The sequence below is a fragment of the Pelodiscus sinensis genome, chromosome 2 (genome assembly GCF_049634645.1).
Source record: "Pelodiscus sinensis isolate JC-2024 chromosome 2, ASM4963464v1, whole genome shotgun sequence".
In the NCBI taxonomy this organism is placed as follows: Eukaryota; Metazoa; Chordata; order Testudines; family Trionychidae; genus Pelodiscus; species Pelodiscus sinensis.
In genome coordinates, this window is record NC_134712.1 from 40,890,903 (window position 1) to 40,918,837 (window position 27,935).

Here is a 27,935-nt window from a genome sequence, read left to right on the forward strand (position 1 = left end):
TTCCAAAGGGCTAAATTTGGTGCCTTGCATGTAGAATAGTGATATTCTGTCTGTATCTATGCAAGTTACAATGAGTTCAATAAGAGTACAAGCAAGAAAAACAACCTGAACAATGAAAAGGACTCAAGTTAGCACCATATTTTGTATGTGCTGCTACTAACAGAACTGCACACTCCCATTTCTAGTCTCATTGAATCTTTACAGAAAAAAAAACTAGTCAATATCATGTTTGCTTTGCACCTGTCTGACCTAAATCAGCAGCCTCTCACAAACATTTAGGCCAGTGGTCTCCAACCTTTTAAAGCACAAGATCACTTTTTGAATTTAAATCAGTCCAGGATCTACCTCCAACCTAAATACTCCTGCCCTGCCCCTTTTCCGAGGCCCTGCCCCTCTTCTTTGCTGAGGCCCTGCCCTCCTTACTCTGTCAAGATGGGGTACAGGGAAGGGAGACAGATTGACATCAGTGCCCCCTGCCTCGGTCTCCCCCACTCTGCACAACAAGCAGGAGGCTCCCAGGAGGTGGCTCTGGGCAGGAGTAGCAAGGCAGCATGGGGAGGGAAAGCTGAAGTGCCAGCACTCTATAGACTCCCAACCAAACCAGTCAGAATCACTGGTCAGAGGCTCCAAGATCTACTGGTAGATCCTGATCTTCTGGTTGGTGACCACTGATTTAGGTAATGCCCTTGCCCATAACAGAGTGGCCAGACCATTATCTGGCTCCTGATACTACTTCCCTTCAAGTTGGGTTCTTCTTGGTTGAAGAGAGATTGTTCCTTGTGTAAACAGTGCAAAAGGAGTGGCAGTTAGTTGATCAACCCATTTCATTTAAACAGTAGAAGATGGAGGGTTGCAATCAAAAAGTTTGGGGATGAGCGCTAGAGAGGAAAAAAGTGTTTGCCAGTTTGGTGAAGTGGGGAGAAATAAAACATGGAGAGTGACAGCAGAGATTCTGTATTCATGCAGATTGCAGAATTTGGAGGCTCAGCATTTGACAGGTAGTTGGGTATTTTCAAATGAAAATAGAAGTGGGAAGAGATGAGTGTGAGAGACAATAATGGACTCCAATGAAGAATTCAAAGGATGAATAAACACATTCCAAAATATGCTTCCGTTTAACCAAGCAAACTTTAAAGAGGAAGAACAGAAAACTGTCAAAGTTTAGCAGTCATGAGATTATTCAAATCTCCTTTTAATATAACTAACCTTTAACATAATAATAATGAAAAAGCTCTAATTACTACTTTGTCTTCCAGACATTTAAAATATTTTAAATATTAAAAAGAAAAACAAAGCAAAATTCTGCACAGAGAATGTTATTTCACTCCAAAAGCTCGGTATTTAGAAGTGATTGTGCTTGGGTTCCCCCCCCCCCCCCTTTTTTTTTTTTTTTTTTGCTTAAGCAAATGCCTGAAAGCAGAAGTAAGGACACAAACTGTCTTGTATCTGTGCAGATTCAGGTAAGGCAATGTACTGTCTGTTTCCCTGGTGTATAAAAACTTTTACTAGACATCTGGACAAGTGACAGGAGAGGACTGACTATATAACTTGAATGGATGAAGGGGAGAGCTCCTGATTATTCTGGACAGCCAAAGAGAATGCCTGTGCAGATTACCTTAGAGGAGCATGGTCAAGGAAATATTCTTCTCGTAGGGCGTGTCTAGACACTTCTGTCAGAATAAGCTATGCAATTTCAGTCTAAGTCAAAAGTGCTTATTTTGACATCGGATGCTGTGTACACAGAGCCAAATTTCAAAATAAAGCACTATTCTGACACATCCCTTAACCATCGTGGAACAAGGGTTACAGGGATGCCAGAATAGCGTGCTCACTGTTTCAGGAAAGAGTGGGCACTTTTAAAGACGTGGTGTTGCCCTTTTGGGATACTTCCATTATCCTGAAATAGCAACGCAGCCTAGACATACCTTTACTCTGAGGTGGTTGTCAGACATGCAGCTGTGTGCGTGTGTTCTGTGTGTTATACTGGGTTTGGCCAGACACCTGTACAGCAGGCTCCCATCCAACTGTCCAATAAGACCAAAAGATTTGGTTTAACAGTGAAGGCATTGGGCCAGCTTTATTGCTAATGAAGCACAGTGCTAATGCCCCCTCTCAATGGTTACAGATACACTAACACACATCAGCTAACATGTATACTAACACAATGGTGGGACTTTTTACTGCTCCCTAGACCAAACAAAGGGTTGAAGCAAAATATTCCATCACTTACAGACTGAGGGTACGTCTACACAGCAGTGTTATTTTGGAATAACTGGTGTTGTTCTGAAATAACATAATCTGCATCTACTCTACAAGCAGTTATTTTGACATAATGTGACCTTCCTAATGTGACATGTCTAATGTCAAGCTGGAGAACTTCTTACTCAGACTCCTATAACCCTCATTTTATGAGGAAGTGCTCTTCCTCAGACTTCCTGCTGTGTAGACAAAGCCAACATAAGCTATTTTGATTTTAGCTATGCAATTGACATAGCTGAAGTTATGTAGCTTATTTTGGCTCTAGCCCTGGGCTGTTTCTAGACTGGCCAGTTTTTCCGCAAAATCAGCTGCTTTTGCGGAAAAACTTGCTAGCTGTCTACACTGGCTGCTTGAATTTCCGCAAGAAAAGTGATGATCTCATGTAAGATTGTCCCTGTTCTTGCGGAAATACTATGCTGCTCCTGTTTGGGCAAAAGTCCCTTTTGGGCCAGTGTAGACAGCTGAGATTTGTTTTGCGCAAAAGCGCGTCTAGATTGGCCACGGACGTTTTTCCGCAAAAAGTGCTTTTGCGGAAAAGTGTCCATGCCAATCTAGATGCTCTTTTCCGAAAATGTTAATGGAAAACTTTTCCGTTAAAAGCATTTCCGGAAAATCATGCCAGTCTAGATGTAGCCCTGCTGTGTAGACATGCCCTGAGATGCAAGTTGTTTATTCCAGATTAAATAAGGTGGGTGCATAACTGATTGATAACTATTCTCTGGGAATGGCTATCCAATGGTTCACAGTCATGCTGGATGGGCATGAGTGGGGGTTCCACAGTGATCAGTTTTGGGACCAATTCTGTTCAATATCTTCATTAATAATTTAGATAACAGCATAGGGAGTGTGCTTATAAAGTTTGCAGATGATATCAAGCTGGGAGGCATTGCAAGTGCTTTGAAAGATAGGATTATAATTCAGAATGATGTGGACAAACTGGAGAAATGACTGTTAAGGAAATAGTACTGCAGAAAGGGATCCAAGGGTCATAGTGGACCATAAGCTAAATAAGAATCAACTGTGTGACAGTTTTTTTTTTTTTTTTTTTTTTTTGCAACAGTATTTTGGGATGCATTAGCAGGAGTGTTGTAGTAAGCAAGACACGAGATGTAATTCTTCTACTCTATGCTGATTAGGCCTCAACTGGAGTATTATGTCCAGCTCTGGAAACCACCTTTCAAGAAAGATGTGGACAAATTGGAGAAGGTCCAGAGAAGAGCAACAAAAATGATTAAAAGGTCTAGAAAACATGAAGTATGATTGAAAGAATTGGTTTGAGTCTGGAAAAGAGAAGACAGAGAGGGTACATAACAGCTTGCAAGTACCTAAAAAGTTGTCACAAAGAGGAGGGAGAGTAATTATTTTTCTTAACCTCTGATGATAGGATAAAAAGCAATGGGTTTAAATTGCAGCAAGGGGGATTTAGATGGGAAATTCACTTTTAACATGGATGTATCTTCACAATTTATATTTGATTCATATTCTGCTTAATTACTATTTATCAAGTGTAGTAAGTTTATTCAAGGCAACTTCTACAAATTTAGGCTGTCTCTACACTGGCGCGATCTTGTGCCAGAAGTATGCAAATGAGTTTGGAATATTGCCGAGCTTCATTTGCATATCTAATGAGCCACCATTTTGCACAAGAGGCTCTTGCGCCAGAAGGAGCTGTCTACACTGTCCCTTCTTGCGCAAGAAAAACCCTTTTGCGCAATGCCGTTAAGCTGATTATTTTCAGGACATAGCCTGTTTTCTTTAGTACTGCCATCTAGAAGATATTAGTTTTTGCAGTAGAGACAAAACTGGTGGGTTGAGTGGTAGAAAACTAACCACAGTGCTTTGGAGCTCAAGTCATGTCATATCAGACAGCTAGATGTAAACACAGCTTATTTAGAAGGTAGATTACAGCAAGACAAAGAATGGTAAGGGCATATTTGCTTTAAACTGTCATAGTAACTGTGAAGCTGCTTCAGGTAAACTAGGAAGCAGGAGTGCCTCCAAATGTCAGTTCTTACTCTACAACAGGGTTGTCTTCCACAGCATTTAAGTGTGATCATTTACATTTTATTTATAGTCGAAATTATTCCAGAAGTTAGTTCCATCTGACTTCAGAAATAGAACGTGGAAGAAGAGGATGAGAGGAAATAAACCTCACCACCAAAAAATTTGGGAATTTCACAGCAACGACTTACATCTATTATTTGTGCATATTAAACTCTATCTGAGGATGTTCCACTGCATGTCGTCGTCTTAGTAGAAAAGGTGCAGGACACACGTTTAATACAGCTGAATAGTGTGAGCTTGACATTTGGTATTACCCTCTTTTCTTCTTGCCTGTTTATACCCATGTTCACCCCGCAAGGGTGTCATTACCTATGACAAGTAAAGGAAGATCTTTATATGATACACACCATTGTAACATGCATGGGAGAGACAAGCTTCAAGATAGCTGGAATCAGAATTAGAGCCCTCAATAGGATCAAGTACCCAGGGCCCAATGAGGTACATTGAAATCAGCTTTCTTAAACTAGCTCTAACTTTATTACCCCAGCAAAGAAGTTAAACCACTTCATTTCCCTACCCACTGCTTTGTCTATTTAGAATAAGTTCTTTAGAACAGAGAATGTCACACTAGGCATTTTTGTACAAGGCCTAAGAATGTGGCTTCAATTTTTGTAGTACAGGCAGTCCCCAGGTTACATGGATCCGACTTACATCGGATCCCTACTTACAAACGGGGTGAGACAACCCCGCACTAGCTGCTTCCCCCTAGCAGACCAGGGAGACGCGAAGCTAGCGCCCTCCCGCCCAGACCAGGGAGACGCAGAGCGGCTTTTCTCAGCTTGAGAATAAAGGACTGAGGGAAATGAGGTGCGGGAGACTAAAACTGAGTTCTGGAGAAATGTTTGGCTAGAGTTTCCCCTACAATATGTACCAGTTCCGACTTACATACAAATTCAACTTAAGAACAAATCTACAGTCCCTATCTTGTACGTAACCCGGGGACTGCCTGTACTGTAATTTTAGTACACCCATAGCTAAGCTTTTAGGGGACAAAAGGTGAAATAATGTTCCTTTTAGGGTGTAGAACAAAATATCTTAAAACGATAGCTGTATAACTGATCTTTTTATTGAAGTCTATTAGACGATGGCTGCAGATTGTTATATGGTGTTCAATGAGTACAGTTATACTGCTTCAGTTCACTGCATACATGAGTAAATTGCCAGCCCATATAGAAATACTGATCCTGTCTATATGTAATTTCTGTATTAAAGAAAGCCTTTTATAAGTGAATGCTGTACATAGGATTGTGTTGGTTTGACCAATTATGACTGTACCAAACCCATAACAAGTCACACATTGAGCATTTCAATATACATATTATGTTTAACAGTAAAAAAGTGTAAAGTCTAAGTAATGTAACAGCTTAAATACATTGTGTAGTTGAAAGACAACATAGGACGACAAAAGAGCATACTGACCTATCTAATGACATTTAGTCATCAATAAGCAACATAAAAATCAATGATTATAACAACCAGTATTTGTTTGGGACAGCATTCTCAACTTTTCTCGAAGGGCCAGTTTGTCATTTACATTCCAAAAAAATATGAACATCTTGACAACATTCTCAATTAGGGAGGATATCAAGGAGGGGAATGAAGTAAAATCTGCCGTAAAAGATCAAGTTTCTTCTACCCAGAGAACAGGAAGACCAGCATATTTTGTTAAGGCTGCACAGCATTTGTAAGATGAAAAAAAGTGTGTGCTATAAACAAGTTCAGGTGTTTGTCCTAGGAGTATTATATGTAACAGTAAGCTTATCTAGCAGTGCTAATGTTTATTGGAAAGCTCAAATAGCTTAATTACCAACAGACAATAAACTTTGCTTTGACAACATATATAAATATTAATTTGACTCAGAAGATTCCCTAAGTAGATAATGGACAACTCCCAAAAAGGAATTAAAAAAAGTCAATAAGGTATTTAATAATGCAACATAGAAGATACTGAACATGCTGACCTATAACTGCTCTAGGGTTTCTATAAACAAGATCACAGCTAATTACTAGAATACATGTAATCAAAAAGGTTTCTTAAACAAGTCAGAACTGTAAGGTTTTTCAATTCCAGGAACATCACTAAGTGCATAAAGGGCCAATTTGAATTGAGAGCTTTCTTTTTCATGTTATGCTTATTTGGATATAGTTGAAGATGGACTGAAAACATTTTATGAGGCCTATATGCCTATTAGAGTCACGTTCTCAGCTGTAACAGTTGTATAAAATTTACTATGAAATACCATGTAATCTCCTCATTTTAACTCTGCAAATTCAGTCATTACAATAGAGAGCCATTTAAGAGACTTCTATCATGAAATTGTGGATGCAAGAAAACATGTATTTACTGACTTTTCAAAGGATTTACAGTAACTGATGCTATAATGCCAAACAATTGTTATGCATACAGCATGCAGGCCAGTTAGTTTTTGTAAACAGGTGCGCTAATAGAGAAAACTATTTTAATCTTCATGAAGTTTTCAGTTTACCAACTTATAACATGAGTTAGTTTCTCTTGATGTTAATATTTAAGATATACAAGTGACCCAGATGACACTACTACAACAAACAAAGTTAACAGGAATGTTAATTACTAAGCCACCAAATAGGCAACAGTGATTTTCTAGTCTCTTGAGAAGTTCATATTAGATTTCATCAGGCGATTAGAGGAGATTTTTGGTACCAGATAATAATATGAACTGCCAAGGATGTGACCTTTAGGACAGGCATTACAGTTCTGACTGAAAATACTTCCATGTTTTGCAAAAGGCAGAGCTGTGATTTCATACTTCGAGCTGAAATCTTCCATAATGGAATTTTCTTATGCAGTTGAGTATTCAGTGATGGCAAAAAAATGATATTGCCCTGAAAGTTGTGCAAAAAAAAATCCCCCCTCCAAGAAACACACACCTCAGAAGACTGTCAACATGAAGGAATTTAAGACTGCATTTGTGTAAGTTACGAGATCCTAATATGCTTAGCCCAGTTATCTTAAGTTCTGGCTGAGTATGGCTTAAGAGACTTGCATTTGAAGTTAAAAATACATATATAAGTGAAGAATGACATTGACTAAGCAAAATTGGGAAAACTCAAGGGAAGAGTTTATCAAGATAGTTTCTTACTACTTAAAGCAACTTCCTTTCCATAGGGTGGAAAAAAAAAAACCACACACATGCAGAATAACCAAATCTACTTTGCAGACAAATGTCATTGCTATCAATTCCTATATTTAACGATATTCCTATCTTTATCTAGTAAGATAGCTGTATTGATATTTACATGGGCTTTGTTTTATGACTAGTCAAAACAATGTGATGATTAACAGTTACTTATCCCTTTCCCTCTTATTTACCCCTACCATACCCAAAAATAGTGTTCTAGCAGCATTCATTGATTTAATAGTACAAACTCATTTCAAGTCTCTCTTTCCAAGTTGTGCCATCTTCTTGGAAGACAGTGTTAGTTCAATAGCACTTTCCACATTGCTAATAAAAATGTGGGCAATGGAGGGAGAAATGCACTTGCACACATTTTAATTCCAATGAGCAGACCCTCTGATTTGCTCACTACATACATTTTCATCTTCTGATCAGGCTAGTCACTGTTATAACTTTGGTAAATTGTACATCCATTTAAAATTCAGAATTCCTCATTCTGACATGCACCTACAACATGAGAGTTGAACTGCACCACAATAATTGTAATGTCATCTCTGTACATCCTAGCCAACTCTTCTGGAAGACTAAGCATCTTGGACAGCCGCTCATGATCAACAGTGCCAAACTCATTATTTCCCACTGCATGACGTATTAGATGAGTTGCTGCATTCTGATCTTCAAATACTGAGGAGATTCTGGCTCTCCTTTCTGTTAAGAGACCATGCATTTGTCCCAAAGTTACCTTGTAACCACCAACAGCTATTGGCTGTTGGTGATGAACTCCAGTGAGATACTCTCCTACAATTCTAACCACATCCTGCCTATGCATGGTCTCCCACAGGCCATCTGTAGCCAACACCAGGAACTTATCCTGAGGCCTTAATCTGTGATGTATGACCTCTGGCTCAGCTGTGAGATAGGGAGGAGTATGATAGTTAGGAGGGATGAATTTAGTATACTCATTGTCATTCAACTGATCTGGGCCCGATTCTATCACTCTCTTCTGAAGTTCAATGCTCCATTTGAATTTTACATCACCAAAAGCTCTGAAAGGCATCAATAAGCCTAAAAGCCTGTCTTGTTTTACAAGACTTTTCTCTTCAGACTTTGGATGCTCCAGTTTTATTCGTTCTATTTCATTTTCATTCTGTGCATTATGGTCACAGGACAGAGAGACTGCAGACCAAGATCCATCTTCTTCTTGAACACCAAGCATTGCCCTGCTGTCACCAGTATTAGCAACATGCAAATCAACACCATCTATATGAGCCACACATGCAGTTGCTCCTGAAAAGGCCACTCGTAATACCAGGTAATTCAGGAAAGAGTTTGGATCTCCTACTTGAGCTTCTAATGAAATATCATTATCAAGCCTCTTGAAAGCATTAATTAAAGCCTCTTTTACATCAGTCGTCTCACCACTGTTGAGGTCTATGAGTTCTTGCCAGTAAGTTCTTAAACTGTTGAAATACAGTTTGGAAGCTTCCTTACTAAAATAATCATTGGGATGCTTGTGCCACTGTAAGATGGGTAACAGGGCACGACCACTCTCCACTGCATTTTCTATTTCAAGTAGAGTCTCATGAGGTAACAAAGAGACAGCAATGTAGTAGAACAGTCTTTCACTGACAGCCTGAGCACAAGCACAGCCTGCATGGCCATCAAATACACCTAGAAGCATTCCTCTTGTTTGTAAGCAGGTGGCCGCACTCCTCCTGTCTTCTATTGGAGCATTAGCAGGCAACTGGTTGCTATCAAAGCCAAGAACAGAACTTACATTTTTGCCATCAAATTCTGGGACTTTAAAGCTGTATTCATTTGCCTTCAGAATGCTGTTAACCTGTGGAGGGGTGAGGTAAAATCTCTGTGGTGTGGAAACGTAACTCCTTGTATGGATAAAGGGATTAAAATTCTCTTTTGGACAACAGAGTGCTGCAAGTTTCTTCTGAGGCGTACATCTCAAATGATTGTGAGCCAAGTGAGGTGACAAACAACAAAGATGTTTGTGATGGCAGTGGCACACTGTACTGTATATCCTGCCAATCTCGCAGTTACGAATCAATGGAAATAGTTGAGTTGGTGCTGGCATGGCATCAGAAAATAATGGCAGTCTGGAGCTTCTGACAGGAATTGCTGAAAGACAAGAGGGAAAAAAAACCACACCAGTAGGTTTAGTGAAGCAGTGAGCTTTAGCATAGATAGATTTGTATCACAGAAATCTTAGCTATAATAGAACAAAATAAATTAGTGTTTTGAGGCAGTAAAGAAAAATTGGTAAAGCTGATGAAACTGTACACTATGATACAGACATACCCAGAGTCCTTTTAGGGAAGAGGGAAAGGCAGTGTAAGAAAGGCTTGCAGAAGTGTATCATCCTGTTCAGGAGCAACATGAACTATATTGTATTTAAATATCTGATTTAGATATTTTAGTCTTTTGAACCAGACACAAGGAAGGAAGTTAAATGAATACCATCCTTGTACTGTTAGGCAGGTTACCAATATACATTCAGACTAACGGAGGCACAAGAAGTAGTACACACCAAAGTGCTGGGATTTAACTCACCTATGCGAATGCTGCAGGTGCAAACTTAAAGGTACAAAGTGCACACTAATGTAGTCCTCTGAAGATTCTGCAGAAATACTTAGTCTCTTAAGAGAGTTAAAGCCTCTTCTACATCTGAAGCCTCTCCAATGTTGAGGCTCCTGCTAGTAAATAAACAAACTATCGAAATATAATTTGGAAGCTTCCTTATTAAAGTTATTAGATGAAGAGAACTTCAGTGCAAATGTAGACACCTTTAGATTTATGCCCTCACTGTCCACATGGAGGAGTTAGAGAACAACACTTAGATACACTCTGTGGGGCACTTTTACCTGTCTAAATTAGGCATTCTGGAGAAGCCTACACAAAATTATCTGTACTGACCATTGTCTTAACTTTAGGAATGTCCCCTTAAATTGAAGAACAAACAACTGAGCCAAGTGAAGCATACCCTGTAGGTTTGGTCTTAAAACAATAGCCTTCAGTCTTGTAGAAGCTACTTAACTGCAAATGTACATACTATTAACAGAAACTATAGTTTGTTCCAATGTCTTATTATCAGGGAAATCTGTCCCAAATAAGATGAGTGTTCTTTATAAAGAACAAACATTACAAAAGAAGTCTCTCACTGATCAACTAAAATGGATTTTTTTAAGTTAAGCCTTCTACTTACAAGCCTTATGTAAAAGGACAGATTTCATATCCTCACCCCCAAATTAAGAAGTAGCTTCTTGCTAGAAAGGTTCAAAGCAGATCTACTACAAAGGAATCAAACAGAAGTATTCTACATAGCAACAGAAGAGATGACCCAAAACCATCTCTCCTACAAAGAAGCTAGATGGAAAATGCCTGCACTAAACACCATATCCCTCCAGGTCAGAGGTGGGCAAGAGAGCAACCACAGGCCGGATGTGGCCCGTCAAGCAGGTTGATCCAGCCCACAGCCACCCTGCTGCTCCCTTGCTCCCAGACCCATCGAGACCTGTGGATAGGGGAGCTTGTGCAAGCTCTCTTTCCCCCTCCAGGGGTGTGAGGCACCAGAGGGAACTATCAGATGTTCAGAACAGCTGGCAGGTCACTTTAGGCAGGACGAGGGAAAAGACTTCATGCACTCTCACACCCCGCCCCTTCCACCCAAGGCTATGCCCCTTCCGGCTTCGCCCACAGCCACTTCAGAAATTTGTGAAGTGCCCCCCCTTCAAAAATTATTACCCACGCCTGCTCCAGATCATGGTCCCTGCTAAAGTCATACAGTCAAAAAATTTAACATAAGTAATGTTACTAATCAGAGTTGTTTGATGCAACTAACAGTAAAAGTATTCATTTTAAAAAGTATGCATTTGCCCAGTTATCAAAGTAGTCACATGATGAACAAAGTATTTTCTGAATAAACTGACCAACGTCAATGTAACATTTGGTGATTAGAATTCAACCATCCCCATTCTCTCTCTTTTTCCTTCTCAGTTTCATTCTACTTTTTCCTCTTTTCTATATGATCATGGCATCTCTTCTTCATATCAGCAGCACATTTCCTTCTCTCTCTCTCTACGCTTTTCCCCTTCCATTTTCCCGTCAAAGTTTCCCTATCTTCCTCCTCTTTTAGCTTCTCAGTCTCTTCTACCCATTCTACTCTCAGTCTCATTGGCTTTACTCATGGGCTCTAGCTGTAGGTTGATCCAATGATAACAGGCATTTGTCAAATTTGAAGTTCTCCTTCACCTCTGCTCTAGAAGAAATAATATGCCATGTCATGTTCTCCACCCCTTGGCTGCCATGAGCTAAGTAGATGTGAAGGTCTCTACTATTTTGCCCCTCCCTTAATCATTCTGCATTCAGTTACCAGGATGATGTCTCTCCTACTCTAATCGTTCTCTATTTGGTTTCCACACAATTCATATATGGACCATACAGTCTAGTTACTTGATTTATTTTTTAAATTAGAATGAAAGCTTATAACTTGTACAAGATGATTGTATTAACTCAAGAAAACTTCCAATCTGACCAGAGCAAGTAGGTTGAAAAGGACATACTTGAACACACACAAAGCATTGCATTATCACTTCTCCAACAAATTATAGTGGTCCCCTCCATTACAGACATATGCAAAAAAATTCATATACATATTCGTTTTGAGTGCCTTATTTATGTAGCGTCTTTTTTTTTTTTTTTTTTTTTTTGGAGAAAAACATCTCAATAGGTTCTTTAGGTACTTTTATGGTCAGAAGAGTGGATATTGGGCGTTATGTAATTGTTTTTCGTCAGAAGTTTATTTCATTAAGATTTTATGAATGCTAATTTCAAACTTGTGTTCAGTTCCCAAATCACCCTATTTGAACAGTTTTGTAGAGAGAACTCTAACAGTTTTTGTTGTTTGTTCCATGATGAAGCAAAAACACAACTCATGTTTTGCAGCTATAATTGCTCTGCAGTGCCACCAGCGGTTAAGTTACTGAAAACCGTATTATCTCTATCAGTTAAAAAACTTCACACCCTCAACAACATAGGGAAGACGTAGAGGGCTCGTCTAGACTATGGGAAAGGTTTGAAAGAGGATATGCAAATTCCGCAGGAGCTTTCAAAAGTGAAAGTAGTTTAGATGCGGCTTTTTTTGGTGACCCTTCCCCCCCTTTGTCGAAAAGCCGCTTTTCCTCAAAAAAAGAGGTTTATGCAAAAATCCCTTGCTCAAAAACGGCTCGAATAGATGATGCAAATGAAGTGTGACAATGCTAAGTAATCAGCACTTCATTTGCATACTCTCTGCCGGCAAAAGCCAGCAATGTAGACACAGCCTAGGTATGTTAGATAGTGGGTAACAGAATAGTTGAGTAATGGCACGGTTACTTGATTATTCTATAGTTGCCAGCAGCCAGTACACACTGGTCCCACTCCCGGGGAGCACCCTGCTACCCTGTGTTGCTGCCAGACAGGAGCTGGTCCACGAGGGGAGCCAGTTTAAAAACCAAGTCCCCCTCACGGACTGGCTGCCTGCTGTCCCACGCTGCTGCCTCTGATATGGGAATGGGGGAGGGTGGCATCCCAGCTCCCTGCAGACCAGACTCTGTCTGCAGTGGGCCCAAGTTTGCCGCGGAGAGAGGCTGCTCCATGGGATGCAGAGCAGCCTTTGTCTACCTGGAGCTCGGATCCCCCATGGACAGGGGCTGCTACTGCAAAGCAGCCTCCTCTAGCCCTTCCCCAACTCATGCTGCTGCATCTGAAAGAGGCAGCAGTGGTGGGGAGAGGATAGGCGGCATCGTGGAGCTGGTGCTAAGGGAAAATTGTTTTAAAGCTGGCTCTCCCCTCCCCCCCCCAGCATTGGTTCCTGCTTCCCCCCCCCCCCCCCCCCCCGATACAGAGGCAATGGGGGAGAGGCAAGTAATGGAGAAGATTAACAGAGAAGCCTAGGCTTGTTTTCAGTTAATTGTATATTTGACTACTCGTTTACATCCCTACAGGACACTTTCATGATGGCCTACGCAAAGTATTCTAAAAAAACCAAGTACTGAGAAATTTGGTCCAAGAGAAGATAGAGACACAGGAAAAACTCAAAAGCAAAATTAGCTGGAAATATTCCTAGCCAATTCTCAAGTTTTTAGAGCCAAGCCTACCTCAAAAGAGCCCCCCAGTACACAAATGGCTTAGAAATAACATTTTCATACAATAAATGCTTTTATAAGTGCATAACTGTCTTATACCATTCTGTAGATATTGTATTCATAGCTGTGGAGCCTCTGGATTTTGTGCAGTACTTATTACAGGGCTACTCACTATCATAACAGATACATATATAGTTTAATAACATTTTAAGGCATTGGGACATTTGTATTAGTCAAGATATTAAGTCACCGGATTTTGGTGCTACACAAAAATGGCTCCTCTCTAAAAAATATTGCTGGTTTTTATTAATTGTATGTTTTATTAACTGCATATCTTACAGTATGAAAGCTACCACGTGCCAGTATCAAATGCTAAATCGACCTGTGCTTAAAAGTGAACCGACCAGTCTCCCCTATTAAGAAGGCTGTGGGTGAGAGACGAACCAAAAAGCAGGCGTTTTAGCCTCTCAGGTGTTAGCCCCCATCAGAGGCTAGAGTCCTTCTCTCGTGCAGTATGCGCATCCCTCCCTTCCTTAACTCCCACCCGACCCCGGTCCCAGCCACTCCGCAAAGAAGAGCGCAACAAGATACCTACCGATCCGCCTCGGCCCAGGACACACACACATTCTCCTGTCACAACAAGAAGCCGCCAACATCCACAAAGCAGCAGCAGCAGCCCGGGGAAGCAAGGCAGAGAGGTTACCACACAGGAGCACGAAGAAAGAGGAGCAGCGGCCGCTCTCCAACCCACCAAGGAGCCAGGCGACAGACACACCGGCGGTTTGCGCCGCCAGCGAGCAGCCTCAGCAGCAAGCGCCGCGCATCGTTGAGGACCGAGCGCGAATAACTCCACAGCGGCCCCCGCAGCACGGCCCCGCGCACATCGGCCTCCCCCGCCGCACCGGGAGGCAGCGCGCGTCGCCCCGCCACTCACCACGACCGCGCCAGTCCCCCGCCCGGACGAGCGGCACGGCGGGGTGACGCAGCCCCGCGGCCCGGCCCATGCACACACGCACCTGGCCAGCTCTAGGGACGCGCTGCCACCCGCAGCTGAGGAGACTCGTTCCGCGCTGCCTGCGCGCCCGGGAGCGGAGCGGGGGGGGGGGGGGGGGAAGGACGCGGAACTACCAGACCGGCGCGCCCCGTTCCCGGCAGCGAGCAAGAAGCCCCGCACAAGCAGCCGTGACGCGCCGCGATTATAACCCCCGGCCGCTAGAGCCGGGCCGCCCATTGGCCGAGAGGGGAAGGGGCTGCGTGACGCAGGAGGCCTGGACTCACCGGCGGTGTCGCGGAGCGGTCCCAGCGTAGCGCCCCGTCCCCTCCGAGTGCCCGGGCGTGACCCGGCCGGAGCGGGCGGGGCCGGCGCGCAGGAGGGGCGCTCACAGCCCTGCCCATTTAGGGCGGGGCCGGCCGCTCGAGAAACGGATCCCTCCCCCTTTCAACGGCCGCCTAACGGGAGAGGATGCGGCTGCTTTGTCTCAGCAGCCGCCCTCGCACCCTCCGCGCCCGCCTTCTCCGGCAGAGCAGTCGCCGGGCTGGGCCGGGCCTCGCTTCTCCTCTCTCACGCGCTGCGTGCGGGGTAATTGCTTTTCCCCAGGCTTCTTCCACGCACCGCGCCAGGCAGCAATGTTCCTCCTGACAGGCACAGACGCAGAGAGACCGAGCCTCAGTGACCCCGCCTCGGTGCTTGCCCTGTCTCCTCCCTCAGCCTGGGGCACCCCGAGCCCGGTCGCCCCCTGCGTTCAGCCTGCGGTGGGTTGTTCCTGGCGTGCTTGCCGATTTCCTTCTGCTCATTACAATACTAGCTACGTGGCTCAAAAAGTGAGCTTCTTGTAAAGCACCATTTGATTTAACACCTGCCTACTGCCTTTCCATTTACATGCCACTGCTGAAAATCACCAGAGGTACCTTCTGGGCCTGGCAGCAGACTGGAGAATAAGAGCTTTTTGCAAATTTCAGAAATCCCCTTTTGATTTTGCACTTCTGGTTTATGGATGGGCTTCAGACTCACTGCTGTACTCTTTCTATATGCTAAGGCCCCTTATGCTCTATCACACTCTGCTAACCCATAGTTTCAGAGGGGTAGCAAGTTAGCCTGTAACTGGAAAAACTTAAGAAACAACACAGTCTAGTAGCACCTTAGAGACTAACAAAACATATAGATGGTATCATGAGCATTTGTGGGCACAACCCACTTCTTCAGATGGAATTTAAGGAGTCCAGTTTTCAAATAAATAGCACAGAGAGGAGATGGGGGGAAGAGGGGAAAAAAAGGGGGGAAATTGTCAATTAGAGTGTCCATGCTAAATTAAGGTGATAAGAGTACTAAGTACCCACTCTAAGTACCCTTTTTTATGTCATTAGGATGTGGAATGTAGCAGGCTATCCAGCCAATGTCTTTGTTTAGATTTCTGTTATAGGTATCAAACTCGTAAACTAAATTAATTCTGTAGCTTCCCTGTTGAGCTTGCTTTTGACATTGGTTTGAAATAATACAGTGACTTTGAAATCCATTAATGAGTGCTACTCACAACAGTCAGCTAAAGTGTGGAAACTTGAGGTTTTTTTGTTTTTCCCTCTTAAGAGATTTTATGCATAAAGAGAGAAGAAGAGAGGAAATCCTTTCAATCAGCTTTTACCCTCTTTGTACATTGCAGTTTAATCATATCTATTTGGCATTAAATGTTGAGTTTACAGAACTAGAGATGGCATCTTTTAACATTAGACATGTACAATCATTGAGAAGATATTAGGGGGATCATTGCTGGGATTCCTATCAGTCACAAAAAAGGGTGATGTGAAGAAGACTGAAAAGTTAAAGCTAAGGAAATGTCTGGAAGTGCCCATTTGCTTGATAGTGTTCAGATTGAAAAATCATCATTAAAACTGTGATTTTGTGTTGTCCCTGGAAACAAAATTATCTTCTCAACCCTGGACGTTGCCCATCTTGATGTGCTTGAGGAATACTGAGGGGAATGTATTTTACTCAAAGTATTGCCTTTGCTGCAACTGTTTGTTGGGAGAAAGAGGAGGCAAGAGTACTGTTTGTGAGCATAAATTAATTTTAAAATTACAGTACAGTATAATTTTCCTCTGGTGTTTGCAAAGTACCTTAACGTCACAGCAGACAATTGGAGTCTGCACTAGCTTAGATATTCTGTCTTTTTACTTTGCTTATTCTTGTTTTGTCCTCACTTAGTACCAGAAACTTTAAAGTACACTACTTAACATGAACAAAGCTTTTGTTAACTTGCTCCCTAACACATACATGGTCTTTTGATTGTCTCCACCCATTACTATTTTTAGGCTGGCAGAATGACCACTCACAAGTTGTTTGAAACTTTGCTCTGGCAGCAGGTGATGCATTTAAATAACTAGATTGTGCAATGTTGGAAGTAATCTTTTTGAAAATGATAAAATTAAAACATTAGCACTATCTGCACCTTTATGCTTCTTTGTATCTGCCAATATATTTAACGTTTCTGCAGTGAAAGCAGTAGAAGAAATTAGGTTATGTTACTTAGGTACTTTTGAGATGTCAGAATGTGTGTACTTGGAAACTTCTGGTAACACTTCATATAAAGGTCAAACAGTAGAATATAATAGAACAGTCCTTAAAAATAATACTCCAATAATTCAAAACATCACAGTTTAAAAATAATATTGTGGTGTGCTGGGTGATTGACATAGTATCTGTGTAAGAATTTATGCCAAATCAATCTCTTTGTTCAGAGGCCAAAAGAAGTGTTACTGTATTTGGGTGTGTTCTTAAATCTCCAAGTCCATTTCACTACAAATAAGAATGAGACTGACAGATTCTTGCCCCATTCACAGTGGCCAGAAAGTTTGCTTCTGGCTGTAAAATTGGCTATTGGGAGAAACTGTCCACCACCACAGAAGTTATAGAGCCTTTCAGCACAGCTAGCTCCACCCTGTTATACAATTAGCCAGTGCTAGGCCAGGAGAGGGGGGAAAAAAGATGGGAGCCTGGCTCAATTTGGACCTGACTGGTGAAGAGGCAGGAACTAGTTTTCTCCCTATCTGAGGGGAAGGCTCACTAGTATTCCAGTAGAGTTAGCTACTAGGAACCAAGCACTGGCTTCCTAGCCTAGCCGAAGAGAGCTAGAAACACTCAATCTAAGAGGAAGAAGAAGTTACTCACCTTGTGCAGTAATGATGGTTCTTCAAGGTGTGTGTCCCCATGGGTGCTCCACTGTGGGTGTTGGGTCCCATCCTGGCGCCGCAGATCGGAGATCTTTTAGCTGTTGTTTGCTGGTCCGCGCATGCACGGCGGCCATCTTGCGGCTTTTCACACCATTTTCCATCATGCAGTCCGGCTCGCCAGTTCCTCGTGACCGTCGAAGTCTGAAAGACATAAGAGAGAGAGACTCTGAAGTGGGGAGGAGGGCGGGTAGTGGAGCACCCCTGGGGACACACACCTCGAAGAACCATCATTACTGCACAAGATGAGTAACTTCTTCTTCGGGTAGTGTCCCCGTGGGTGCTCCACTGTGGGTGATTTCACAGCAGTAGCCTAACAGAGGCGGCGGGTTCGGAATCAGTGGATTTTAGCTGAGGTTAACACCGCTGTGGCTACAGCCGCGTCAGCCATGATGATATTCTGTAGAGCGTAATGCTTTGCAAATGTGGAGTCCGAAGACCAAGTAGCTGCTCGGCAGATGTCTTTGAGAGGAACTTCCTTAAGGAAAGCTGCTGAAGAAGCTATTACTCTGGTAGAATGAGCTGTCATGGTGTGCGGAAATGGTCTATTTCTCAGTTTGTAGCATTGAGTTATGCAGGAAATGATTATTTTGGAGATTCTCTGCGAGGAAAGTGGGGAACCCTTAGAACGAGCGTCCATGGAAACGAGCAAGTGGTGGGAATTCCTTACTTCTCGAGTTCTTTCGATGTAAAAGGCAAGGGCTCTACGTACATCAAGGGAATGCAACCTTGCTTGCTGTTCAGAGGTATGGTGTTTTGGATAAAAAACCGGTAAAATGATGGGTTCATTTATATGAAAGGGAGAATTAACCTTTGGCAGGAAAGATGGTTGAGGACAAAGGATAACTGCCTGAGGGGTGAAGATGGTATACAGAGGTTTGGACAACTCGCCCACCCGTCTGGCTGAAGTAATAGCCAAAAGGAATATGACTTTCATGGCGAGTGTATTAAAGTCGCATGTAGCTAAGGGCTCAAGTGGAGGGAGCATCAGCGTATCTAAGACAAGCTCTAAGTTCCAAGAATCCACGGGTTGCTTGTACTCAGGGAAGAGATTAGTAATTCCTTTTAGAAACCTCTCGTAATTGGGTGAGAAAAGGGGGTGAATCCTTCTACAGGCTGATGAAAAGCCATAATTGCCGCTAGATGTACTTTGAGTGAGGAATTAGCGAGTCCTGTTTGTTTAAGGTGTAGAATGTATTCCAGTATGGACTGCAATGTTGAAGTGGTTGGAAGTAATTTATTAGCAGTACACCATTGTTGGAATCTGCGCCATTTATGAAGGTAAGTATTTTGTGTTGAGGGTTTTCTACTGTACAGAAGTACATTCTCTACCTCATGAGAACAAGTAATCTCTGATTGTTTGAACCAGACAGGAGCCAAGCCGTAAGAGCAAGGCGATATGGTTGTGGATGGAGAGTGCGGCTGTGGTCCTGCGTGAGAATGTCCGGAAGATTCGGAAGATGGAAGGGATGATGTGGAGACACCCAAAAGAGGTAAGGGAACCACATCTGCCGGGGCCAGAATGGTGCTATTAAAATTACCATTGCATTGTCCGCAAGTATCTTCTCTAGGACTCTGGCTACTAGTGGGATAGGAGGGAATGTGTACAGCAACTTCCCGCTCCAGTTGTAAAGGAAAGCATCCCCTAGAGAGGCTCAGCCTATGCCCGCTCTGGAGCAATAGTGAGCGCATTTCACGTTGTACTGCGTGGAAAGAGATCGACTAGTGGGTGAGCCCACTTGTTGAATATAGCACGTAGTATGTGTGGGTGTATCTCCCACTATTGCTGGTGAGTGAATTGCCTGCTGAGTGTGACGGCCGTAGTGTTGTCTTTCTCTGGTAGATAAGCAGCAATCCGAGTCACCTTGTGGAGATTGCAGAAGTTCCAGAGGTGGATGGCCTCCATGCACAGGGAATGGGATTGAATTCCTCCCTGTCTGATTATATAATAAACGGTGGTAATATTGTCTGTCAGAACTGTGGCAACCTTGTTGCGAAGGCAGGGAAGGAAGTGTCTGCATGCATTCAAGACGGCCTGTAATTCTTGTAAGTTTATGTGGAGAAGAGACTCCTCTGGGGACCATCGACCTTGCACCTGACTGCTTTGAGTGTGCGCTCCCCATCCGATCAACGAGGCGTCCGTTGTAAGCTGTATCGTGGGTTGCGGCTTGTGAAAGGGCATGCCCGTCATGATGCTGCCTGGTGCCGTCCACCAATGAAGAGAACGCTTGACTATGACGGGAACTACTACGGACCTGTGTAGGCTGCGTCTGCCAGGTGCATATATCTTGGACTCTCAGTGCTGAAGACAGCGGAGGTGGAGCCTGGCATTGGATACCACAAACATTGTGGCCGCCATATGACCTAACAGTTGAAGACGTGAGGACAGCTACAGTGGGGCTTGTGGTGAGAATCTGTATTAAGTCCTGGATGGTGCGGAACCTGGAGAGAGGCAGGTACGCACGTGCCGTCGTGGAGTCTAGGTGGGTCCCAATAAATTCTATGGACTGTTGAGGAGTCAGTGTAGACTTTTGAATGTTGAGTATAAGACCCAGTATATCGAATAGCTGGGTGGTAATAGTGACCGCTTCAGAGGCTTCTTCAAACGAGTGTGCTCTGAGAAGACAGTCGTCTAGGTAGGGAAAAATGATAACTCCTAGGCGACGAAGGTAAGCCGCAACTACTGCGAGAATCTTCGAGAAAACTCTCGGAGCTGACAATAGTCCGAATGGTAGGACCTTGTACTGATAATGATTGTTTCCTACTATGAAACACAGAAACCGCCGGTGTGCTGGGTGTATAGCGATATGGAAGTAGGCATCTTGGAGATGGAGGGATGCAAACCAATCGTGTTGTTCCAGTGCTGGAACGATGTTTGCCAGTGTCACCATCCTGAAGCACTGTCGGCAGAGATAATGATTTAATTGGCAAAGGTCGAGTATAGGCCTCCACTCACCTGATTTCTTCTCCGTTAGAAAGTAACAGGAATAGAACCCCCTGCCGTGCAAGGGCTGTGGGACCCTCTCTATAGGCCCTAATTCGAGGAGGTGGGGATACCTCTTGAGCGAGAAGAGGTTTGTGAGAAGTGTCCCTGAAGAGGGAGGGGAGGTGGGAGGGAACGAGAGAAATGGAATCACGTAACCAGATGTTATTAGTTGTGTGACCCATTGATCTGACGTGATGGCGGCCCAGCGATGTTGGAAGGGCCTTAAGCGATGGTGGAACAATGCCTTGGTAACGTTGGAGTCGGGTATCAACGGAATGGTTCGTAACCCCTCGACGTTCAGGTCAAACTTGCTGTTTGCTCGACTGCTGTTGTGTTGGTCTATGTTGCTGAGGGCGATGTCTCTGGGGACGTTGACGGCCTCTTTGAGCATCGTACTGTCTACTCTGGTGTGGTGCTTATGGGAATGGTCTCTGCCTCTGATAAGGCATGTAGCGTTTGTGCTTGAAAGGCAGGGTGTACATCCCCAAAGTTTTTAAAGTAGTACGCGTGTACTTTCCAGAATGCAGAACCTGGTCCGTCTTGTCTGCGAACAGGTTTTGCCGATCAAAAGGCAAATCTTCTACTTTGGTTTGGAGCTCCTTGGGAGTCACCGCCATGTGAAGCCAGGATGCTTGTCACATAACGACTGTTGTCGCTGTGGTGCAGGCTGCCTTGTCCGCCGCATCTAGCACGATGTGAAGCGCTGATTGTGAGGACGTGAAGCCCTTTTGTATAATGCCCTTTAGTATCTGGTGCTTAGACTCCGGAAGATGTTCCAGGAGAGGAACCAGTTTGACGTAATTGTCAAAGGTATGGTTAGCTTACAAGGCGGAATAGTTAGCCATTCGGAGCGACAAGGTAGCGGATGAGTAGACTTTCCTGCCAAACAGGTCAGCCGTTTAACATCCTTATCCCCTGCAGTGTTCTTATCCTGGGGTGCTTTTGCTCTTTGTTGGACTGCATCAAGAACAAGAGAGTTAGGCCCAAGGTGGTTAAACAAAAATTCCATGCCAGTAGCAGGGATATATTTTCTATCCACCTTTTTGTTTGTGGGTGGGGCAGAGGCTGGCGTCTGCCAGATAGATTGGCTATTTCTAAGATAGCATCATCTAGTGGGAGAGCTATCTTTGCAGACTGAGAGGGGTGAAGATTTCTCAACAAGTGATGTTGTTTGTGTTGTACCTCTCCTATTTTGATATTTTGACTCTTAGCGACCCTTTTGAAAAAATCTTGAAAATCTTTGATGTCATCCATGGGAGAGGTGTCCCCCTGGAATACAGCATCATCAGGGAACGATGATGCCACCTCCATTGGGGACTGACGATGGGAATCCTCTGTATCGGGTGGGTAGGTTGCATCTGGTTGCATAGGCTCAAAAGGCATGGACTGCTTGCCTGAAGGTGTGGGTAGTCTGTCAGGCTATTGGGAAACGGATACGGCCTTGGGTGGTACTGAGGATGATGGAGCCAGTGACAATGACATAGCCACCGAGTGAGACGGTGATCGCGGCGACCGATCCCTGGAGTCATATCTCCTGTACCAGTGGTCGTCATGATATGGCGCATAATCATAGTGATGCACATAACGGTGCCCATAATATGAGGGTATGTGATATGATGGAGACCTCGGGGATCTGGAGTGTCGCCTAGAATAAGAGGGCAATGGAGAGTAGCACCTGCGGTAGTAACATTGTGTAGGGGAGGCACAACAAGAGTGGTGCGTGATAGGAGAGTGATGGTGAGTCACCCTAGGAGAGCGGGGCGGTGGAGAAGGTGGTTCAGGTGAAAATGTCTCCGGTCCTGGATTAGGAGACAGAGTAGGAAGCCGCTGAGCTCTCGCCCTCACTCCGTTGGACCTCTGGATGGGCGATGCAGAGGGGGTCGACCTTCGGGATGGTATTGGCGCCGTGCTGGTACTAGTAGGAGGAGGCACTGTGGGTCTCAGTGCCGACACACTCGTAGGTGCCATGGCTCTCGGTGCCGGCAGCGATGCCAGTGCCCTGTCTCTCAGTGCCGGCGGTGATGCCGGTGCCCTGTCTCTCGGTGCCAGCGGCGATGCTGGTGCCCTGTCTCTCGGTGCCGGTGACGAGGGCGGTGTCCTGGTTCTCTGTGGGGAAGAGTCCAAGGATGAGGGTCTCGGTGCCGCGGACCCCGGTGCCGAAGACGGTGCTTCTGTAGCCGACTTAGTTCGATGCGGTGCGCGCTCGGATGGACTTGGTGCTGATGCACTTCGGACGTGCTTGTCCTTCGGGCCTGCAGGTCACCAGTGAGCCTAAGCCTGAGGTGCCCGGTTTGTCAGCCATACTCACTCTTGATGGTAAAGAGCGAGACGGAGAGGAAGGTTTCTTCTTATAAGTGGGCTTCGTGAGGACATGACGAAGCGCCTCCACCGGAGGGTCCAACTGCGGTGTGAGGGCTTTATCAAATAACAGCATTTTGAGGCACATTTCGCGGTCTCTGCGAGCCCTGGCCATGAGTTTCGAACAGTGAGGGCACTTCTGTGGTATGTGCCCCTCACCTAAACATTTTATGCACGCCGAATGCCCATCTGAAGCAGGCATGGAGTCTTTACAAAGTGAGCACCTCTTAAATCCTGGAGAGCCAGGCATTGTAGAATTAACTAACTAATAACTATGAAAAAAATCTTGTTGTTGTTGGTTTTTTTGTTTTAACAATATCTAACTATATATACAAGTAACTATGAACTATTTACACTAAACTAACTTATTCCTCTCAGGAAAACTAAAGAACAGGAGAGGGAGCTATTTCTCCGTCTGCGTGCGTGGACGGTTAAGAGGAACTGGCGAGCCAGACCGCACGATGGAAAACAGTGCGAAAAGACGCAAGACGGCCACCGCGCATGCGCGGTCCAGCAAACAACAGCTAAAAGATCTCCAATCTGCGGCGCCGGGGTGGGACCCGACACCCACAGTGGAGCACCCACAGGGACACTACCCGAAGAAGAACACATGTGACCAAAGATTGGAGACTTTATGGGGGTTATGACTCCATCAAATTTATGGTTGCTCCACCCAAAGGAACACAGGACTAAGCATGATGCTGCCTGCAGTCCTCAAGGGGGCACTAATAGAAAAAGCCACCACAGGCACTTGGACAATAAAGCCATGCCCTAAACTGATGGGACAAAAGTAGGAAGTAGCCCAGGGCAGTGGACGTAGACTCCCTATTGAGAGCTCCCCAACTCAGGGTTGATTTACATAGGGCCCTGGGTTGGGTCCCAGTAGAGTAGGATGTCCTGGATTCCCCTATCCCCTGCTTTAAAGACTGTGGTACTTTGAACACAGAAATAAATGGTAGGAAGTCAAGCATCCAACCAGTAGGCCAGAACTAGACACACTACCCCAACTGAGGCCTAATTCATGGGAAGGAAAGAACAGCATGAGGTCATCTTCCCTCATAACAGGATCAATGAATTCAGAGTATTATAGAAACCACCATCATAACTGGTACCACTGTGGACTTGCAGCAAGGGCAATTTAAGGAATGAGGACCAGAATGTGCCTCACAGTTCTATTAGTACACAAGAGGAAGAAATTAAGAAGTTAATTCCAGTAGGAAAGAAAGAGATGGTCATGATCCCTTATCCTTGCACTGGCCCAGAGAGCGGGATCAGTGCAGCACAGTAAGAATATCCTGTAGTTAATGAAAAAGAATAGCAGTGGATGTGCTCTTGCTCCCATGCACTGGAGAGTTCAAGAAAGAATTCTTCTCTCCAAAAATGTGTCTGGCTGCAATCCAGTGCTCTTTCTAAATGGGACAACTAAGGTCTGGAAGAGCATGGAGACTAATTTATCCTCTCCCGGCTAGAACGGGTGCTCCAAGTCAGACTAAAGGCACATTGGAGGGCAGTATGAGGAGACTCACCTTACTGTTACACTTTGATCTGTTCTGAAATCCTTTATTTATTTACAGCATTCAGGAGCTGAGCACCTTCAACTTCCATTGAGTTGAATGTTAGATAAGGGCATTCAGCACTTTGTGGGACTAGGACACTGAGACTCACCAATAAAATGTTCTCTTAGCTTTTTCTAATAGTATGGTTTTGCCATTTTTACTAATAACCGATACAGCTCCACTTGGTATAAAGGCTTCCAGTTCCCTTTGACCAACTTCCTGATTTATGGAGCCCAACCTCTTCTCTTTCCTGCTTTAAAACTATTCAATAAAGTCATCTGTTCAGTGAAGCATTAGGGTCACAGACACAGTTTTCTATTGTATTGTACTGCATTATTTCCACTCATGCTGTTAGCCTGTTAGCTATTAGAACTAGGGACTTTATTACTAATTTGGTACATTTAAAATGCTATATAGTTGATCATTTTGAATCCCATCAAAGTGAAGATGATAGAAATGTGTTCAGCTAGCACTCTTAACTTGCTGAGATTAGCACCATATTATATTTCTCTATCTAGCTAAAGATAGACAGATATAGAGACATAGATTGATTTTTCCATGAACAAAAATTTTGTTAAAAAAGGAAATAAGGTTAAATGTGATGTCTCACCATTGCAAACTCTACAAGCAAGTAAACAAATTATGGGATACCTCTTAACATTACCTAATGCCAAACAGCCCACTTCCACTAATAACAGACTCCACACTGTCACACAGAACTTTCTGCCTTCAGCTGATAAAGAAATAGACATATCAGTTTCTTTTACAGTAAAATACAAAACCTTAATTAAAAGCTTGACAACACTATAAAATATCCAGGGTTGACATATGGCCAATAGTTAAATGTGCTATGCATTATGTATTTGTGGAGGAAGCTGGAGGGTGGGAGTAGATGGATTAGATTGCACAATATTCAGCCAGCATTCAGTCAGTGCAGTTGCTGCTATGAAACCAAACAGCAATGATTATAGCCGTTCTGGGAAGCAAATGGTACTGTCTCTCAGCTAAGTACTGTCCAGTGCTTTTTCTTAGCATGGAGGTCTGCTTCTGAGTTGAAGATACTTATGGAAATAGAGGATAGCCCAGAAATTCAGATTTGGATTCAGGTTTGAATTCTGATCCACTGTCTCAGAGTTCAAAGTTTTTAGGAACTAAGGTTTTAGGTTAGGTCCATCTGCACTTATAACAATGGAGATTAGAATATTAACTAGACAAAAGTGGTCTGCTACCCACTACTATTTCTTTCAGTGGCAGGAGACAGGGAGGTGTAAACTCAAGATTTCTGTCAACTATTGCAATAGCACTAAACAAAATCTAAAAGGAGTTTATAAGAGTTTCTAATTTAAAACCTACTTACAATAGCCCTGTGCTCCCACAACTTTATTTGTTTAGGAACATCTTTGATATTAACGGATTGATGAGTTAGCTATAATGTTTTCCTTCTTGGTTAATAAGTAGAGCTATTATCTTATGTAAACCCCTTTCACATAAATATTTACTCTTTGCTTTAAACTTTGCCTGTTTAGTTTATGTGCATTAAAAAAACAAATACAAGTTACTTGTTGTGTCCTTGCCCTTAGCCTCTGCTTACTTGCCTAGCTAACTGTCCTTGTACAGAGCTGCAATTATTGAGACTACAGATTCACCTCTGTAACATTCTTTGACACCATTGTAGAACTCTTTTTGAATTGACTGGATATTATATAAATCAATATTTTACTTTCCTTTTACTTTTGATCAGTTAGAGATATGCTGACTTAAATGTTGGCAGTCTTAAGCACTTATGTGAAGCTCTTTTTGCACTGCTGTAGAATTTGGTGAGCTGCAAAGGTCATGGGAATGAGTTATTTAAAAACTGACACATGCTGGGGGCCAGCCAGTACAAGATTGATAGAAGCTTGAGGAGGCATCTTATGGTTTAAATTTCACCTTTGGCAATCACAGACAAATCAGACTTTAAGTCAGGACAGTTTGTTAAACTGCATTAACATACAGCTATTTCTCTTATGTGTATTGACATGTATATAACGTTCATGGCCAGATAGAGAAAGGGGCTTTAGGCTCTGCAGTCTAGAGTCCTGGGCTAAGGAGGGCTCCACACAAAGGTCTCTGGGCCACCAAAAGTGCACATCTTTGTGTGGGGCCCTGGACTGCAGCCACTAAAGCCCCTGCTTTCTGGCCCTGCCTGACTGGGGGGGAGGGGTAAAAGGGAATATAGCTCCACACACTGTCATCCACCCTCCTCCCAGCTGGAGCCGCAGTAGCTGGGAAGCTCTGTCCATGCATTTTTCTTGCCTGCATGCTTTACACCCCCACACTCCCCGCCAACTCTGATTGGTCACCTGCAGATGAGCACAAGGCCACGTGCAGAGCCACCTGCCCCCTCTCCTCCCCAGGGTCTGTGCCATGAAAGGGTAGCTGTCCCATACAAATGATCTGTACCTCAATCTGCCCCAGCCCTCAGCCCTTTTCTGCACTCTAAATCCCATCCAGACCCCCCACATCCCTATCCCTACCTCCTGCCTTGAGCCCTCCTCATACTCCAAATCCTTTAGCCACAACCTGGAGCTCCCTTCTGCAACCCAAATGCCTCATCCCCAGCCCCACCTCAGTGCCTACAAAATCCAACCTCTACCATTTTGTTGGTACGCTTTATCTCCAGTTTCATGTAGCAAAATATTAGTAATCTTCCCATGATTGCATCTCCCCTTAGCATAAATAAGTTAATAAGCGTACTTGCATCAGGGAAATAATTTAATCAAATCCCATAAGAATTTAGAAAGAATAAAATCAGTGATTTTCCTGTCCTTTTTCTTTGCAATTAAATACATGCACAGATATATGTGATTAAAATATTGCATGTATGTTTCATATCAAAACGATAAAGGGAAACCTTACATCAAATCCAAAATTGTAGTACATGGGATACATATACAGAGTCGTATTCGGACACAGGTGAAAGTAACAAATTTATTTCAGGTACTGTCCAAGGGGAGAAAGGAGTGGTGGGGGGAAGCACACTCATGAAAGAGAGCTGAGTTGTGTGGGTATGGGGGAGTTGATGACAGGGAGGTTGGAGTGTGGGGAGCTTGGGACTGGGAGTGCAGCCACTGTGCTGCATGGCTGCTGGATCTCTGAGATGGCGGGGACCACACACTGCCTGAGCGCTGGGGCTGTGGGGGCTGTGGCTGCCAGTCTC

General features: G+C 43.8%; 1 protein-coding gene and 1 long non-coding RNA gene across 9 annotated transcripts; one reads left to right on the top strand and one right to left on the bottom strand.

Moving 5' to 3' along the window:
* Positions 1-5,369: 5,369 nt before the first annotated feature.
* On the bottom strand, positions 5,370-17,801 carry PDP1 (pyruvate dehydrogenase phosphatase catalytic subunit 1). 7 transcript variants are annotated; one of them, XM_006111014.4, is made up of 3 exons: positions 14,894-14,990; positions 14,211-14,245; positions 5,370-9,611 (listed from the first exon to the last, which is right to left on the bottom strand). In XM_006111014.4, exons 2-3 carry the CDS (start codon positions 14,239-14,241, stop codon positions 7,960-7,962), a joined length of 1,683 nt encoding a protein of 560 aa, XP_006111076.1. In that variant the 5' UTR covers positions 14,242-14,245; positions 14,894-14,990; the 3' UTR covers positions 5,370-7,959. The 7 variants fall into 7 exon arrangements, with proteins under 7 accessions (XP_006111076.1, XP_075776497.1, XP_075776498.1 ...); XM_075920382.1 differs by lacking the exon at positions 14,894-14,990 and adding an exon at positions 14,632-14,738; XM_075920383.1 differs by lacking the exons at positions 14,211-14,245; positions 14,894-14,990 and adding an exon at positions 17,778-17,801.
* Positions 15,226-26,436, top strand: LOC142826998 (uncharacterized). Of its 2 annotated transcripts, none has more exons than XR_012901320.1 (3): positions 15,226-15,367; positions 19,206-19,329; positions 23,559-26,436. It is a non-coding gene; the product is annotated as an uncharacterized LOC142826998 (long non-coding RNA). The 2 variants fall into 2 exon arrangements; XR_012901319.1 differs by having other exon boundaries at positions 15,227-15,367; positions 19,210-19,329.
* Positions 26,437-27,935: the final 1,499 nt, after the last annotated feature.